The 18463-nt window shown below is 50.5% G+C and overlaps 1 protein-coding gene across 1 annotated transcript in view; it reads left to right on the top strand.

Annotated features, from left to right (window-relative positions):
- TXNRD2 (thioredoxin reductase 2) overlaps positions 1 to 18463 on the top strand; it is a 683633-nt gene that overhangs the window by 510290 nt on the left and 154880 nt on the right. Inside the window, exon 12 of the mRNA XM_085634274.1 lies at positions 16902 to 17038. Coding sequence (XP_085490400.1) covers positions 16902 to 17038 — 137 coding nt within the window. The remainder of the gene's footprint in view (positions 1 to 16901; positions 17039 to 18463) is intronic.

Below are 18463 nucleotides of genomic sequence, written 5' to 3'. Positions count from 1 at the left end.
ACCTCACTGAGCGTGTGGTGTATGGCATGCCAGTAGGTTTGTATGTGTTCACATTCCCATATAATATGGATGAAAGGGCCGTCTTTTCCACATCTACGTCTGCACTCCCCACTGTCAGCCCTACCCAAAGGGCCAATCCTGGACCAGTTAAGTATATCCTGTGGAGAAGTTTGAGTTGTACTAGTCGTAGTCTGGCTTGGATTGCCACTTCCCTCGGGGAGGAGACTACCTCTTGCCAGTCTTCCTCATCTAGCTCAAGGCCGTCTCTTATCCATTTCTCCTTGAGAGATTGGAGTGGTTCTTCCCTATTATTAATTTGTTTTTTATAGATCAAGGAGATGGCTTTCTCGGGCAGGTGGCCATCAAGTATTCTATCCTCCAAGGGAGAGGCATTGGCGAGGGAGGACCTCCTAGTGAGATGAGTCTGGAGGGCATGTTGGATTTGGAGATATCTATAGCATTCAGTTTCCGCCAAGCTATATTGTTGTTGGAGGGAGGTAAACGGGAGGATTTCATCTTTAACCCAGAGATCTTTAATCTGTGAGATTCCTATAAGGTCCCATTTATCAAAGTCCCTGGTTTGCCACAGGTTCCCCAGTTTTTCGGAGTTCGACAGGGGTGTTGCAAGGGTGAGTCTGCGGTCCCAACCCAGATGTTTGTTCACAATATGCCATATATGGACCTAGTGTGCGGTTGGTCCTGTTAGGGGGTATTTACGGGGTCTAGAGTAGAGTGCTCCACTGTAGTCTCCCCCTGGGAGGGGCCATCTGTCCATGGCGAATCCCGGATCGTCGAGGCGACCATTGGTCCCCTGATTTATGGCCTCTAGTTGGGTCGCCCAATAATATTTTTTAATATCTGGGAGGCTGATGCCACCGTCGTACCAGTTTAGGGTGAGCTTGGTTAAAGCGATTCAGGGTTTTCCGTCCCACAATAGATCTCTCTGAAGGCTCTCTATTTCCTGAAAGTATGATTTGGGAACCGGATCCAATGAGTTCTGGAGGGCGTAAAGGAGGTTCTCCTCGTAGGACATAAACAACAGACTTGGTCCAGTTTATGGTTAATCCGGAATATCTGCCAAACACTGCTAGGATATGTAGCATGCATATTCAGGAGGCTCTCGGGGAAGTCAGATATAACAGAATGTCATCTGCATATAGGGATATCTTATCTTCCCAGTCCGGGGACCAACGCATGCCGTGAACAACTGGATCCCTGCGGATCCCGCCCGCCAGGGGTTCCAGGGCCAGAGCAAATAGGAGCGGGGACAACGGACACCCCTGGCGTGCACCACGGCTTAGTTGAAATACTTTTGATTTGCGGTTGTTCACCACAACTTGAGCCATTGGTTTTGAGTATAGTAATCGGATCCAGCTCACAAATTTGGTTCCGAATCCCATCTTGTCGAGTACCACAAAGAGGTATGGCCATTCCACCATGTCAAACGCCATGGTGGCGTCTAGCGAGACCAGTACTGCTGGTTCTTGGATAGTTGCTGCTCTGCCCAATACTCCATGTACTTTGCGCAGGTTTAAGGCTGTGTTGCGATGTGGCATGAAGCCTGATTGGTCAGGATGTACTAGGCTATCTATCACTTTTAGAAACCGGATCACCAGTAGTTTTGCGAGGATCTTGGGTTCTGCGTTGAGTAGGGATATAGGCCTATATGAGGCACAGCTGGTTTTGGGTTTACCCTCTTTGTGAATGACTACAATGTTGGCTTTCCTTTGATCCATAGGGAGTGCCCCTTTTTCCTTGCTGTCTATAAACATTGATCGAAGGTATGGGGCTATCTTACCTGGTCTAAGCTTGTATAGCTCGATTGGTATGCCATTGAGACCCGAGGCTTTTCCCTAATGAATCACCCGTATCTGAGCTATTTCATCATCGGAAAAAATCGGACTCGAGGTATTCACGATTTTCGTCTGTTAGGGTGGGAAGTGAGATATCGTGAATTAAGGCACAGTTGTCTTCTTCTGTGTACTGCCCTTTCGTGCGGTACACCGTCTGATAGTGTTCGGCAAATCGATCAGCGATTTCTTGTGGGTCAGTGATAGGGTCGATATCCTCTTCGTGTAGCTCAGGTACAAGACGGCTGGCCCACTCCTTCCTATCTAACCATGCGATTAACTTCCCCGCCTTATCTCCTTGTTCATAAATTCTGCTTTGCGTTTCCCTCCCTTGAACCCTAGCTCTGTCTGTTGCTATGGCTTTGAACTCATCTTGTTTTAGATGTAAGAGGTGCAATTTCTCAGTACTGTCAGCTCTAACTCTTCTTCCAATCTAAGTACTTCGTCTTCTGCCTGCACCATGTCTTTCTGTTTGTCTTTTTTCTTACCCGGGATAAGGCTTGCCCGCAGATTACTGATTTGTAGGCTTCCCACAATGTTTGGGCTGATTCTACCGTACCCTCATTTTCATGGAAATAGTGGTTCGTAGCCTGGGTTATTTTCTTTTGGGTGTCAGGGTCTCGGAGATACCATGGATTAATGGGAGCGACTCTCCCAGCACTCATTTGGCCCAGGACTACATGTATCCAGATCGGCGAGTGATCAGAGATACTCCTGCCTAAGTGGCGGATCTCTCGAATATCGAGCGCTTGCGACGCTGGAACTAGCACATAATCGATGCGAGAAAGGCTACGATGGGCACTCGACAAGAAGGTGTATTGAACCCTGTCTGGGATGTGTATCCTCCACCCATCCACCAGCCCCATGGCCTCATGGAAGTCAGGTAGCCACCTCTGTGCAGGTCTAATGTCCCATGGAGGGTGTTGATCCAATGCTCCAGAAACTACTGCGTCAAAGTCTCCCCCATCATGAGGAGTCCCTCTGGGAGCGACAATAGGATCGCACTCAGGTCTTTATACGTATCACTCTGAAAGCCAGGGGGAACGTACACTGAAACAAATGTGACGACTCTACCCTCCCAGAGACCTGAGATTCCTTTGTACCTACCCCGGTTATCGGACCATGTGGATTGTATTGTGAAAGGGAACGAGTTCTTGATTAAGATGCCCATTCCTCGCGACCCTGTTGTGAAGCCTTCATGTGCCGCTAGTTTATATCCTCCCCTGTTCATTGCCTTACATATGTTCCCCACTAGATGTGTCTCCCGTAAGAGGATGACGTCCGGGGCCTGTCTCTTGATGTACTGATGGACCTTGCTATGTTTGACTTTATCGCCACTGCTCCTGTACTGTTACATTTTGGTGTTGTCGATAAAACAATTACTACATAAAGTTCAAAACTTAACTTTAACGACCCTTCCCAACCACCCCCAACCGCCCCCCTCCCTGCGTCCCTGCACTCTGGACTTCAAACTGCCCATGATCCAACTTGCAGAGTGCCTGTCCCCCACAAGTTAACTAAATGTAGAAAAGTGGTGTGCATGGTGCTCCCTCCCCCTTCCCCATTACAGATATTACTATCATGCAAAGCCCTAAAGTGCGAACCAGAATTTACTCAATATTATACTTGAGGAAGGTTCTTATCTTACGTAAATGTCTTACGGCGTGCTCCGGCGCAGGCCTGATCCCACGCCAAGACGAGCTTTACAAGTCGATGTCACCATTACCTTCGCCCGTTGGCCCACACCCGCCCCATCCCGTTAATGTTACCCCAAACATTGTACGGACTGCCGTTCAGCGGCTCTCCAACCAGTCTGCTGCTGATTCTGGATGTTCGAAAGACCAGGCCCTACCGTCAGCTTCCACCCGAAGCCTGGCTGGGAACAACATGGCGTACTTGTAACCTTTGTCTCTCAGTATCTTCTTGATTCCCAGAAAGGTGCGTCTTTGCCTCTGGACCAGCTGGGTAAAGTCTAGAAAGAAGGTTACGTCTGTGTTGTCGTACCGAAGTGGAGGTCCCGTTCTGGCATGTTGGAGTATCACGTCCCGGTCTCGGAAGTTGAGAACTCTGGCCAGGATTGGACGAGGAGGGGGCCCTGATTTCGGCCGACACCCAGGGACTCTGTGGGCCCTCTAGGTGACTAAGAATTTCCCAAGCCCCTTGGGTTGCAGGTGGTTAAGGCTGAGGTTTTCAACAAAGAGATCTGTGGTCTGTCCCTCTGATTTTTCCGGGACCCCTAAAATTCGTACATTGTAGCGCCGTAGACGCCCTTCATAGTCATCTAGTTTGGTTTCCGCAAATTTCCGAAAAGTTTGTAATTCTTTGACGTCTGTTTGCAACTGAGAAATATCCTCCACGAGGCTCGCAGTTGTGTGCTCCACTTGTTTGACTCGCTCACTATTTTTATTCAGGTCCTCCCGGAGTAGGTTGACTTGAATGAATGAATGAATGAATGAATGTGAGTTCTTATATAGCGCTCGACTTACCCTTGGGCATCTCGGCGCTTGCATTGGGAACCCGTCCTGGTTTTTCCCTGTGAGATAACCCTCCACAGTGATCGCGTCCATCTTGTGTTCCAACGATCCCGCGATCGACTCAAGGACGTCTTTGAGTGTGGGTTCCGGGCCTTCTCCCTGTGTTCCTCCGCTTTTGCCCATAGGTGAAGGATCAGGCAAGGATGTTTTGGGAAGAGTGTATCGGTCCAGCCTGTTCTGCTGCACTGGTTTGTTGCCTCTAGTTGACGACATTGCGCCTTATTCTCTTGTCTCTGCTGCGCCGGTAATGAGAGGATGTGGCAAGGTCAGCAGTCTGAAGTCACTCTTGGCGTTGAGGGCAGCACTTCCACCCTGCTCGGGCCGCCGGTAATCTCGTGGGGTTGGTCTTGTATTTAGGAAGATGCCAGGCAAACGATTGCGGTTGGGACTCATGCCATGTGTACCTGGCCGGCCTCTAGTAAGGGTTGTGGACGCTTTCACCTAAGGAGGCCTGGAGTGCAGTGGCAATAGCATATTATGCCCAAGGGGAAAGTCAGTGGTGTTTGCAGAGCAGTAGAGCCCAGTGTCAATGCCCTCTGGAGAGGCATGGGCTGATTTTTGCTCCAGTCCTGTTGCCCGTTAAGTGTACTGGCAGCTGCGCAATCAGGGGAAATGCATTTAAATGAGGCTCAAACTGGATATTGCATTCGCGTACCGGTGACAGTCCTGGTGCGTGAGCTTATCATGTGTGCTCCATTACGGTAGTTGTGTGACAGTGGGCGAGGCAGGCGTCTCTATTCTTGTTGTGGGGCCACGCTTCTTTTGCAACCATGGCGCGTCCTGAAGCGATGGCCTGTGGTCCGGTGGGACTCAAAGCCAAGTGGTGCGGCGGATGCGGGATTCGCGCAACAACCAAGTGTGGCGCAAGCGCCTGCACGCCGCTTCCATATCTACGCGCGGTCCCGGCTTGCGTTCCTCCAGCAGGCCGCAGACTCGGTGCGCTGCTACCTGGGGCTCGGAGCACTTCGCAGCGATCGCTGCCTTGGAGGAGGGGGAGGGACATCGGATGTTCTCCGGTCGTCAAATTTGTTTACTGGCTGTGCCGATACGTTGTTTGTGGGTCTGGCCACCGGGGTATCTTGGCCCGCGCGCAGCCTCCGCCGCCACACGAGGCCCCGGCGCGCGCACCCCAAGCAGGCCACAGACCAGACGTGCCTTTTTTCTGGGCCTCCGATCGATGCTCAGAGCCTGCCACTGCACGGTTTGGTACAGGCAGGGGCGTAACAAACACCCCCGCAGCCCGGGCGATGCGGGGGGCCCCCACTCTTCAGTAGAGAGCTGTGAGAGAGAGGCTTGCTCTAAATCAAGCCTCTCTCTCTAACTAAAGCAGCCTGCATGGAGCTCCTGCGCTGAACCAGGACTGAAGAGAAACAATGTAACAAGTTACATTGTTTCTCTTCAGTCAGAGCCATCAGCCAGTCCCGGAACAAGGATGGGGGTGGGGGCCCCAGAGAGAGCAGGAGGCAGCACAGCATTCCCCACAGGGCACTGCCTCTGAGAAGGGAGAGGACAAGGATGGGCGTGGGGGCCCCAGAGACAGCAGGCAGGAGGCAGAACAGAGGAGAGCTGACAGGGGAATGGATGGGGGTGGGGGCCCCAGAGACAGCATTCGCCACAGGGCACTGCTCCTCTGAGGCAGCACAGAGCTGACTTCAGCCAGCAAGTTTGCAGCTCCAGAAACAGGATCTGCTGGGACACATCAGAAGGTGAGAGTTAGAGGCTAGAGCTATTGATGTTGTAATGGACAATTGTATTTTACCTATGCGTTTTCTGTTTGGAGTGGAGGGAATGTGTGTGGTGTCAATTGGACATATATGGTTTGGATTGGAATTGTTGGTTGTGGAATTGTGTTGTGTGGATTGGATCTGTGTAGTGAAATAATGTGGCATGGTGTGCAGTGCAATTATGTGGTATTGAGTGGAGTGGGATTGTGTGTCTTGGAGTGGGATTATCTGGAATGGTATTTTGTGTTGTGGAGTGGTATGTAGTGGAGTTTCCTTATGTGGTGTGCTGTTAAATATTATAGCATGATGTGGAATTTGTGGTGTAGATTGGATGTATGTGGTGTGTTGTGCATTTGTGGTGTTAGTCTGAATGATGTAGTTTGTTGTGAATTATGTGGTGTGGAATGGAAATGTATAGAGTTGAATTGTGTGATGTGGAAGTTGCGGTGTTGAGTGAAATTATGTTGAGTGGTATTATGAGGCATGGTGTGAAGTGTAGCTATGTGGAGTGTTGCTACGTGGCATTTATGTGGAGTGTATGTATGCAGTATGGAGTAGAGCATAATTATGTGGAGGTTAATTATGTGGAGCTGAGTGGTATTATGTGGAGTGTTATTATGCTGTGTGATAAATTGTGTGGGGATGAATTGTGGATTTGTGTGACGTGTGGAATTATGTGGCATGGTGTGGTGTATAATTATGCACAGTGGAATTATGCAACATGTTGCAGAGTTGTATTTTGTGGAGGGTAATTATGTGTTTTAGAGTTGAGTGTAAATATGTTGTGTGGAGTGTAATTATGTGGTTGGGAGTGGTATTAAGTTGTGTGGAATGTGATTCTGTGATGTGGAATTATGTGGTATGGAGTGAAGTGGAAATATGTGTATTTTTTGGATTGTAATTATGTGGTATGGAATGTTGTAGGGTTAAATTATTTATAGTTGAATTGTGCAGTGTGGATTTATAAGCAGGGGCGTAACACAGGCCCCAGGGGTGTAACACAGGCCCCCACAGCTCCCGTGTTGCGGGGGGGCCCCTGCGCTCCAGAGGCCCCCTCAGCGGTGCCAGCAAGCACCACAAATCCGTGACTGTCTGGGATAGGTAATTAATAATATAGGTAGTTTATGTAACTTACGCTTGCTCTAGACTTTTCTTTATAAATTAAATGGTAACATTTAAAAAATGGTAATGGTGCACACTGCGCAGCGTGCAGATGTCTCCGTCGCCGCGTCTGCGCGGTCTTACTCTTCACCCTTAGGGTGGGGCTGGTGACCAATTGCCATGCGCATTGCTGACTGGTGAAGCGAGGAGGCATCCCAGAGGCCAGAGTGGAGACAATTGAGAGGTAACGTGCGGCGGCGACTACCTGCCATAATGTAATTATTTTTCCGGCTAGCCTTGTTTTCCCTGTCTTCTGCGGCTCGCGCAGGTGAGTCTGTCCGTTCGCCCAGTCTATGCCACCCCCCGCAGACAAGTGCACCCCACCCAAAATTAATTGCGACGACCACTTGTGTGCGTAAGGTCTCCAGTTTAGTGTGAAGGCATTTAGTAAAAGAAAGGCGCCTTTGGTACATGAAGGTTGTTTGGAAAATATTGGGGGGGGGGGGTTATGTTACACATTAAAGATTAAAAGTGCGTGTCATCAGTTTCACCTGCGATTTATATTGATTTGCGGATTTTACACAAAACAAAAATCGTCATTGAAGTTTGTGGGCGCAAGAAAATATACCCTTCACCTATGAATTTACACCTTAGTCTGTGACTTTGGGAGAAGTTTCCCGGTTTCGCCCGACTTTGTCAAGGCAAAGTGATACCCACTTCCCCCCAAAACTGACCCGATTTCTTGTCGCTGATTTCTAGTTGTCAAGTGATGTCGGTTCTGAAGGGGCAGGTCCAGCTGAACTGGACATCAGGGTGTGAGTGGGGCAGAGAGGGGGAGGATTGGGGCAGTGGTGCTACATAAATTGCAGCTTGCAGATAAAATGGTTTCCAGCTGAAACAGTTAAAAGTTACTAAAATACAGCAACATGCATTGCTGCACAGTCGAATGCCCTTCGCTAAAATTGACAGGCCATCTTTCAGTTACTCTTTGTTCTTTGGTTGTTAAACTGAGACTGAGGTGAAACATTTGCCAGAACAGTCTTAAAAGGTGCAAAAATTACAAAAAATTAAGTATAAGTATCACAAAATGTGCGGCATTAGACCGCATAATTTGCCTTTTCCTGCTGCATAATTGAGTACCTGCAGCATAATTCTCATGGCACTGCTTACCATGTACTTCCCCTCTGTTTACTGCTGTCGCAAAGAGCCACCAATCCTACCCCGTTGATATGAAAGGAAAAAAATAACATTTACAGCCTTTCTATGTTACGAAGCATGTTCTACCAGAGGTTGCACATGACTTTTGTGGAAACAGGCACCAGCGTGTGTAACTCTCTTCTCTTTCTGGACTTTTTTTATAACCCCAGCACAACCTACCTCACTTGCGACCTTTGAACTGTGGGGCGCTCCATGCACTTTCCCGCCCTGAAGCCGTCGTACTCCACTCAGTAGCAGTAAAAGGATCAATGTTTCTGGTCCATAAATGGCTCCAAATCCCTGACTCTGTGGGTGTGACAAGATCACCCAGCATCCTGCCCCAAACACCTGCCAGCCCCACAGATTTCTCCAGGCAGAGAAACCTGCCAGCCCCACAGACCTCTCCGGGCACAGCAACCTGCCAGCCCCACTGACCTCTCCAGGCACAGAATCTGTCATCCCCACAGACCACTCCAGGCAGAGAAACCTGCCAGCTTCACAGACCTCCCCAAGCACAGAAACCTGCCAGTCCCACAGAACTCAAGCAGAGAAACATGCCAGTCCCACAGACCTCCCCAGGCAGAGAATCCTGGCAGCCCCACATACCTCTACAGGCATAGAATCCTGCCAGACCCACAAACCTCCGCGGGCAGAGAAACCTGCCAGCCCCACTGACCTCTCCAGGCACAGAATCTGCTATCCCCACAGACCACTCCAGGCAGAGAAACCTGCCAGCACCACAGACCTCCTCGGAGACAGAATCCAGCCAGTGCCACAGATCTCCCCAGGCACAGAAACTTGCTAGCCCCACAGACCTCCCAGGGCACAGAAACCTGCCAGTCCCACAGACCTCCCCGGGCACAGAAACCTACCAGCCCCACAGACCTCACCAAGCAGAAAGACCTGCCAGCCCCACAGACATCCCCAAGCACAGACACCTGCCAGTCCCACAGACCTCCACAGGCACAGAATCTGCCAGCCCCACAGACCCCCCCCAGCACAGAAATTTGGCAGTCCCACAGACCTCCACAGGCACAGAATCTGCCAGCCCCACAGACCTCACCAAGCATAGAAACCTGCCAGCCCCACAGACCTCCCCAGGCACAGAAACCTGCAGCCCCACAGACCTCACCTAGCACAGAAACCTGCCAGCCCCACAGACCTCCCCAAGCACAGAATCCTGACAGCCCCACAGACCTCCCCAGGCAGAGAACCCTGCCAGTGCCATAGACCTCCCCATGCACAAAAACCAGCCAGTCCCACAGACCTCCCCAGGCACAGAAACCTGTTAGCCCCACAGACCTCCCATGGTACAGAGACCTGCCAGTCCCACAGACCTCCCCAGGCACAGAAACCTGCCAGCCCCAGAGACCTCCCCGAGCACAGAAACCTGCCAGTCCCACAGACCTCCATAGGCACAGAATCTGCCATCTCCACAGACCACTCCAGGCAGAGAAACCTGCCAGCCCCACAGACCTCCCCAAGCACAGAATCTTGCCAGCCCCACAGACCTCCCCAGGCAGAGAAACCTGCCAGTCCCACAGACCTCCCCAGGCAGAGAAACCTGCCAGTCCCACAGACCTCCACAGGCAGAGAAACCTGACAGCCACACAGACCTCCCCAGGCACAGAATCCTGCCAGTCCCACAGACCTCCCCAAGCACAGAAACCTGCCAGTTCCATTGACCTCCCCGGGCACAGAAACCTGCCAGCCCCACAGACCTCCCCGGGCACAGAAACCTGCCAGCCCCACAGACCTCCCCAAGCACAGAAACCTGCCAGTCCCACAGACCTCCCCAGGCAGAGAAACCTGCCAGTCCCACAGACCTCCCCATGCAGAGAAACCTGCCAGCCCCACAGACCTCCCCAGGCAGAGAAACCGGCTAGTCCCATAGAGCTCTCCGGGCACAGAAACCTGCCAGTCCCACAGACCTCTCTGGGCACAGATACCTGCCAGTCCCACAAACCTCCCCGGGCACAGAAACATGCCAGTCTCACAGACCTCTCTGGGCACAGAAACCTGCCAGTCCCAAAGACCTCCCCAGGCAGAGAAACCTGCCAGTCCCCACAGACCTCCCCGGGCACAGAAACCAGCCAGTCCCACTGACCTCCGAAAGCACAGAATCCTGCCAGTCCCACTGACCTCTCCAGGCAGAGAAACCTGTTAGCACCACAGACCTCCCAGGGCACAGACACCTGCCAGTCCCACTGACCTCCCCAGGCACAGAAACCTACCAGCCCCACAGACCACACCAAGCAGAAAAACCTGCCAGCCCCACAGACATCCCCAAGCACAGACACCTGCCAGTCCCACAGACCTCCACAGGCACAGAATCTGCCAGCCCCACAGACCTCCCCCAGCACAGAAACCTGGCAGTCCCACAGACCTCCACAGGCACAGAATCTGCCAGCCCCACAGACCTCACCAAGCATAGAAACCTGCCAGCCCCACAGACCTCCCCAGGCACAGAAACCTGCAGGCCCACAGACCTCACCTAGCACAGAAACCTGCCAGCCCCACAGACCTCTCCAGGCAGAGAATCCTGCCAGCCCCACAGACCTCCCCAAGCACAGAATCCTGCCAGCCCCACAGACCTCCCCAGGCAGAGAAACCTGCCAGTCCCACAGACCACACCCCAGGCAGAGAAACCTGCCAGTGCCATAGACCTCCCCATGCACAAAAACCAGCCAGTCCCACAGACCTCCCCAGGCACAGAAACCTGTTAGCCCCACAGACCTCCCAGGGTACAGAAACCTGCCAGTCCCACAGACCTCCCCGGGCACAGAAACCTGCCAGCCCCAGAGACCTACCCGGGCACAGAAACCTGCCAGTCCCAGAGACCTCCCCAAGCACAGAGCCCTGCCAGTCCCACAGACCTCCACAGGCAGAGAAACCTGCCAGCCCCACTGACCTCCCCAAGCACAGAATCCTGCCAGTCCCACAGACCTCCCCAAGCACAGAAACCTGCCAGCCCCACAGACCTCCACAGGCAGAGAAACCTGCCAGTCTCACTGACCTCTCCAGGCAGAGAAACCTGTTAGCCCCACAGACCTCCCAGGGCACAGAAACCTGCAAGTCCCACTGACCTCCCCAGGCACAGAAACCTGTTAGCCCCACAGACCTCCCAGGGCACAGAAACCTGCCAGTCCCACAGACCTCCCCGGGCACAGAAACCTACCAGCCCCACAGACCTCACCTAGCACAGAAACCTGCCAGCCCCACAGACCTCTCCAGGCACAGAATCCTGCCAGCCCCACAGACCTCCCCAGGCAGAGAAACCTGCCAGTCCCACAGACCACACCCCAGGCAGAGAAACCTGCCAGTGCCATAGACCTCCCCATGCACAAAAACCAGCCAGTCCCACAGACCTCCCCAGGCACAGAAACCTGTTAGCCCCACAGACCTCCCAGGGTACAGAAACCTGCCAGTCCCACAGACCTCCCCGGGCACAGAAACCTGCTAGCCCCAGAGACCTCCCCGAGCACAGACACCTGCCAGTCCCACAGACCTCCACAGGCAGAGAAACCTGCCAGCCACACAGACCTCCACAGGCACGGAATCCTGCCAGTCCCACAGACCTCCCCAAGCACAGAAACCTGCCAGCCCCACAGACCTACCCGGGCACAGAAACCTGCCAGCCCCACAGACCTCCCCAAGCACAGAAACCTGCCAGCCCCACAGACCTCCCCAGGCAGAGAAACCTGCCAGCCCCACAGACCTCCCCAGGCAGAGAAACCTGCCAGCCCCACAGACCTCCCCAGGCTGAGAAACCTGCCAGCCCCACAGACCTCCCCAGGCTGAGAAACCTGCCAGTCCCACAGACCTCCCCAGGCAGAGAAACCTGCCAGTCCCACAAACCTCCCCGGGCACAGAAACATGCCAGTCTCACAGACCTCTCTGGGCACAGAAACCTGCCAGTCCCAAAGACCTCCCCAGGCAGAGAAACCTGCCAGCCCCCACAGACCTCCCCGGGCACAGAAACCTGCTAGTCCCACAGACCTCACTGCCGGGGCATATGAGAATGTTTTTCTATTTTTGGGCTGTGGCCAAAATAGAATAATCTTACTATGGGCTAATTATTGTTGCTATGTCAGTGCAAAATGAATTTGTTCTGTTTTTTACCTGGTGTTAAAGTGGATGTCTTATGGCCCGAAGTTGTAGGTCTGTTGTTTTTCTAATGAGATAGGTCCATAACTGAAATAAGAGGCATGTCTTGCATCTTCACAGTAGCATAAGATAAGCCCCCGCAACCCCCTCGGTGCAGGGTGGGCCCGCAAGCTCCCCGGGGACCTCCTCTGCAAAAGTGGTAGGTGGTGGCCCGGGGAGGGGGCCCCCTCCGTGTACTTTGCAGGGGGGCCCCCTCAACTTTCGTTACGCCACTGGGTACAGGGTGCCTTCCGACAAAGGAATTCCACTTCTGGGCTACGGCTAGGTGTCACGGATAGACGGAGGAGGATAGGGAGTCACAGAGCCTCACTAAGCAGCGGCCATCGCGCTTCGCATCTCAGCCACGCCCCCCAGACTACATTTTTAAGTGTTTTAGACACCACAACAGACAAGATCCACCAGAGTGTTCCACATGTATAGATTTTACAAGCTATAGTAAATATGCACTTTTTACTTTAACATGAACTAGCACTGACCAATTCAACAAATTTGAAACTTCGACATTTATATAGAAAAACCTAGGTAAGTATCAATGCGGGTACTTTCAGTTACTTTAGGTGACCAACTCCGGCTGGGAGCCTGTCCAGGGGACCAACAAGGGCTCTTAGACACAGTTCTCTCTTAGGGAGAAGCAGTCTTCAGTCAGTTTCAGGCATTTTTATCCTATTGATATAGGTTTCTATGGAAGTGGTCCTGATGCAAGGGATACAGGATGCTCAAGGATGCTATGGATGTGATGCAGTTGACGGAGGTCTTTCTGCGGCTACTCCTCAGGCCATAAACTTGGTGAGGCGGTCCAAGCCACAGGGGTTGACATCACTCGAAGTCCTCTAGGTCCTGGCAGAAGCCCAGTCATCACTGAGCTACCAGTCGCAGGGTAGCTCATCTATCCCAAATCATTCCCTGGGAGATACCTCATCTTCTGAGCTACCAACCTACACTCAGAATGTCTCACCTGGGTCCAGCATACCTGGGTACAACTTTGAGCATCAGCCTCCTGACCTCTGGTGCAGCACATCGGTGGTTGTCAGCAATTTGAAGGTCTGGGCTACCAACTTTTCCCAGCATGCTTCTACAGCTTTTGTGGCACTGGGCTGGATACAGGAGTTCAGCCAACTGACCCTTGTAGTCTCCTACTTTGGCTAGATTCTGGAGACAATTTCTTCCCGAACAGGAAACAGCAGGCACAGTCACTTCTCCTTTGCAAGCCACCAGGTTCAGTAGGGGCAGTCCACGTCGGTGCCACCTTTCTTCGCTGGGTGCTTGGTGCAGCAGGGCACTCCTACTACGGTCCTTCTTACAGTCCAGTCAAGATCTGGGTGCCAGGGATGCCATTTTTATGCTCAGGAAATGCCCTCGGGGTAGGATGTGGTTGGTATTTAGTGGGCTTCCTGCTTCCCTCCCTCCTGATGACCACTTCAAGTGAAATGTGGCATCTGGCTATCCCAGTATTCCTCAAAATTATTTAAGGAATGAGGGGAATAAATATAGTACAGAATCGAAACTATATTTAAGAATGTCCAGCCGGACATCCAGTTTAATTCTTCAATGAAAAAGTAAACAATAATCAACAGCAAAACATATGTGGGACACAGTCCTGTATCCGTTGGGAGAAGAAGACAAATACAAAACAAACAGACATTACAGGCAAGGCAAGCGGAGCTTAATTACGAAATCCAATGTTAAAGCTTTTTCCATACAAACAGTGCACTTTTTTACATAATAGATTAATGTGCATGCTGTATAGATTGGGGTCGACGACGTTTCGATCCTATTACAGAGATACAAGGATCATCATCAGGACGAAAAAATGAACAAGCCTGGTATTGAAAGAAATTGCCGAAGACAGTAGACGTGGTAAATTGCCGGAATATAAAACTTGCGTCTAGTAGTACAACAAGGTCTGGAGGTCTGTTGGCGGGTGCGGGTGTGACCGCAGCGGTGGCTGTTAAAGTACGGAGACGGGCAATAGGGGTGTCTTGCTCCGATCCGAGGTCAATGAGAACAGTCCGCGCATCCGGGGTTAACAAGCAATTGTAATAGAATTGCGGGGATGAATGATCCGTGGATATGCACGTAATCAAGTGGCGTCCTCAGTTAGCAATGAACGAGGACGCCACTTGATTACGTGCACCGCTGCGGTCACACCCGCACCCGCCAGCAGACCTCCAGACCTTGTTGTACTACTAGACGCGAGTTTTATATTCCGGCAATTTACCACGTCTACTGTCTTCGGCAATTTCTTTCAATACCAGGCTTGTTCATTTTTTCGTCCTGATGATGATCCTTGTATCTCTGTAATAGGATCGAAACGTCGTCGACCCCAATCGATACAGCATGCACATTAATCTATTATGTAAAAAAGTGCACTGTTTGTATGGAAAAAGCTTTAACATTGGATTTCGTAATTAAGCTCCGCTTGCCTTGCCTGTAATGTCTGTTTGTTTTGTATTTGTCTTCTTCTCCCAACGGATACAGGACTGTGTCCCACATATGTTTTGCTGTTGATTATTGTTTACTTTTTCATTGAAGAATTAAACTGGATGTCCGGCTGGACATTCTTAAATATAGTTTCGATTCTGTACTATATTTATTCCCCTCATTCCTTAAATAATTTTGAGGACCACTGTTTGCTTGAAATTAACAATTACCCAAGGTCCTCAACTACCTATTGGGTCCCCTTGTTGTGTATAAATATCCCAGTATTCCAACAGTATTCCAACATTCTTTCCACTTCCAACATGTCAGAACCCTTCTGTGGGCCTATAGGGCTCCCTAGCACAACCCAGAGGTGTGGCTACCCTTGAGAAACTGGTTTGGCAGCTGGTTTCCCCTCTCCTGCCTGAGTGCCGGCCTATCTAACTAAACAGTAGAGCAGCCCCTCTCCCTAGTGTTCCCCATTTGCTCTTCAAAGGCAACTTCTCCATTGAAGGTCACCTTTTGGTCCAATTCCGTTGTGGCTTCCAGCCAAGGAGAGGGAACACCTCTCTCCCGGGCATGCTGCTGTTGTCTTCTTTCCTGAGAGTCATTTGCACATCTCCCCAGGAGGGCAGAAACTGTGTGTGGCTGTGGATGGGCACAGGGGATTTAGGGCAACAAAGTGGCAACTTTATAAAAGTTGCACATTGCAACAATTTACAATAATTTCGACTTGGACATCAAGTCAGGCTTAAGGTGACGAGTTGTTTGGTACTTTACAGTATGGACTTTAATAGTCCAAGTCAGTTTGCAGGGGTGCAGTGGCAGCTTGCAACGCTGCACTCTCCAATGGGGCTGCTAGGCTTTTTCACAGTAAAAACAACAATTGCATGTTTTTACTGTTGGAACATGTAAAGAGTACATGTTCCATTATCTAATATACTGCACCCTGTGTTCGGACTCAATAGGCCTGCCTTAGGGGTAACTTGTATATATTAAAGGGGGAGGTTGGATTTTGCAATTGCTTTAAATGGCAAGGCCCGAGTCAGCAGTTTAAATCTGCCCTTCCAGTCTGAAGTGGCATTCTGGGAGTCATATTCAACACAGTCAACCATTCCACCCTCATATACACCCTGGAATCTCAAATAGGATCCCTGCCAATGACCTTCACAGGTTCTCCTCCTACTTTCCAACCAACACCAGTTTGTTCACATGGGCACCTCTAGGTCCCAAAGGATTCCATACTGCCCCTTGTCATCTACAAGCTCTACATGGTGCCCCTTGGTACTCCACTCACAGGCAACCGCATCAAGGTTCATCAGGTACACCAGTATGTTGATGATGCACAAATCGGTTTGATAGTCTCCTCCTGTTCAGCCATCCAGTGCCTCAAACACTGCCTGCACATCATCCAGATCTGGAAGTCCAGCGCTGACCTGAAGCAGAACCCAACCAAGGCACAGTCCCTAATATTTAGGAAGAATAACAAATAAGAAATGGTACAACTGATAGGAACCAACATCCTGTATCCCTCAGGACTCCCCAATGCTGCTCTGAATTAGGAACGAGTTGAAGACAGGCTCTCTTAGAGATCTCCACATCACATTGTATTAATAGGCCATAAACCTGCAACTTATCCTATCAATTGTTGACTGTATGCTCGTCTTTGACCACATACAGAGCTCCACTCTCTTTCGGCTAGGTTTGCACTATGAATGATACATACAAGCATACGGAAAATACTCCGCTGGGGTAGACTTAGCCCAGCCGTTGAGGGGAGTGGGCCCGATCATCAGCTCCCATTTTACCACTTCTTCTGGGGTAAAGAACTATAGACTTTGTGTTGGGATAAGGGGAAAACTTTTGTAGGTTTAACCTGATTGTTTCTTTTTATTTTTTCTTTCTCAAAGGTCGGGCTCCAGAAACCAAAATGTTGAATTTGGAGAAGGCTGGCATTCAGGTGAATCCCAGCTCAGGGAAGATAATCGTAGATGCTAACGAAGCTACCTCTGTCCCACACATTTACGCCGTTGGAGACATAACCGAGGTGCAGTGGTCCTTTCACATCATTCGTTAGTTTGCTCTAGTGCGTTTAGCTCATTTGATGTACTGGTGCTGCAGTTCTTTGCACTCACTGACTAGACACTCCCTTTTAGTACCCGACTTCCGTAGAGTACTGGGGTACTCCCAAACATTTTCATAGGGGGCCAGAAATTTGGTCTGTGATGTGACCGAGGGCCGCACTGATAACAGCAAGGTGGCAGTCAGGGTTTGGAGAGGGGTTTGTGGTAAGGTGGGTGTAAGGGAAGCTAGGTGTATGCATCTAGTGTCTGAATTGCACAATGTGAAACCAGCTGATTTGCCTCTTCGTACACTATTTGGCATAGTTATCACGTTGTTGGGAAGAATGAATGTTTCTCAATTCATGTTGGAAAACTATGACTTAAAAAAAATACTTCTCAATGCACTGATAATCTTATGCACTAAGATGAAACGGTTCTGCATGTTAATGAAATAACAGACATTATCATACTCTTACTGCAAGATGTCTTTTTAAATGAAGGTGTCCCTCAGGTAAGTGATTTAGGGCACTCTAGTGACTTACTGCCTGTCATTTCAATTAACCTTTAAATAAATGCTTGCCGGTGTATTTAACATATTCTTTGTGTTAATGCTGAGTCATGTAAATATTAGCCCAATGTTAATCTTGACCAGAGGGCCAAATGTAAAGGTCAGGAGGACCGCGTGCGGCCCCCGGGCCGTACTAGTATCGCTCTTCAAGGAGATAGTGTGGGGCTGACTTTACACCTGAAGATAGCACCCTATAACCTGAATTTCCTGGTTGTTCTTTCTCTTTAGTCTACATACCAAATAGTGAGATACATGGAAAAAGCACCTAACGTTATGTTATGTCATGTTGGGTATTGTCATGCGGATTTGTAGAGGGCACTGTCACCCGGGAGGGTATCTTGGCCCTGAGCTGGTGCGAGTCTAGGCACACCTAGGGCCTAGTGAGACTACTCGAAAAACCATCTTATGTTATGTCACATTATGTCAAGTCATGGGATGCTATGTTATGCTGATTTGTAGTGCTCACGATCACCCGGCAGGGTATCCTGGCGCTGAGCAGGCGTGAGTCTAGCCAAAACCAGAGCCTCGTGGGACTTTTCGAACCAGAGGTAGACACCAAGCAGGTCTATAGATCCTAGGGGCAATAATAGTTTAACATTGAGCCCTTTTGGCAATGTTACTCCATGGGGCATGTTCGCCTCAACTCTGGAGAATTTGGAGGGTCTCTGTGTACTTTAAAGCCTGTTTCAGGATTCATCTAGAACCAAAATGAACGGTCCTCAAGTTTAATTTGCAGTGATTTTGTTTCGTGATGTGCTCAGGAACGCATCGTGTGCCCTTGTACGAAACCTAAAGTTGTTTGGCGAATTCCAAAGACCCCCTACTCGAAAGAAACGAAGAG

The sequence above is a fragment of the Triturus cristatus genome, chromosome 11 (genome assembly GCF_964204655.1).
Source record: "Triturus cristatus chromosome 11, aTriCri1.1, whole genome shotgun sequence".
Taxonomy (NCBI): Eukaryota; Metazoa; Chordata; class Amphibia; order Caudata; family Salamandridae; genus Triturus; species Triturus cristatus.
Note: the sequence above shows the minus strand (reverse complement) of the source record. Positions and strands in the feature narration are given on the sequence as shown.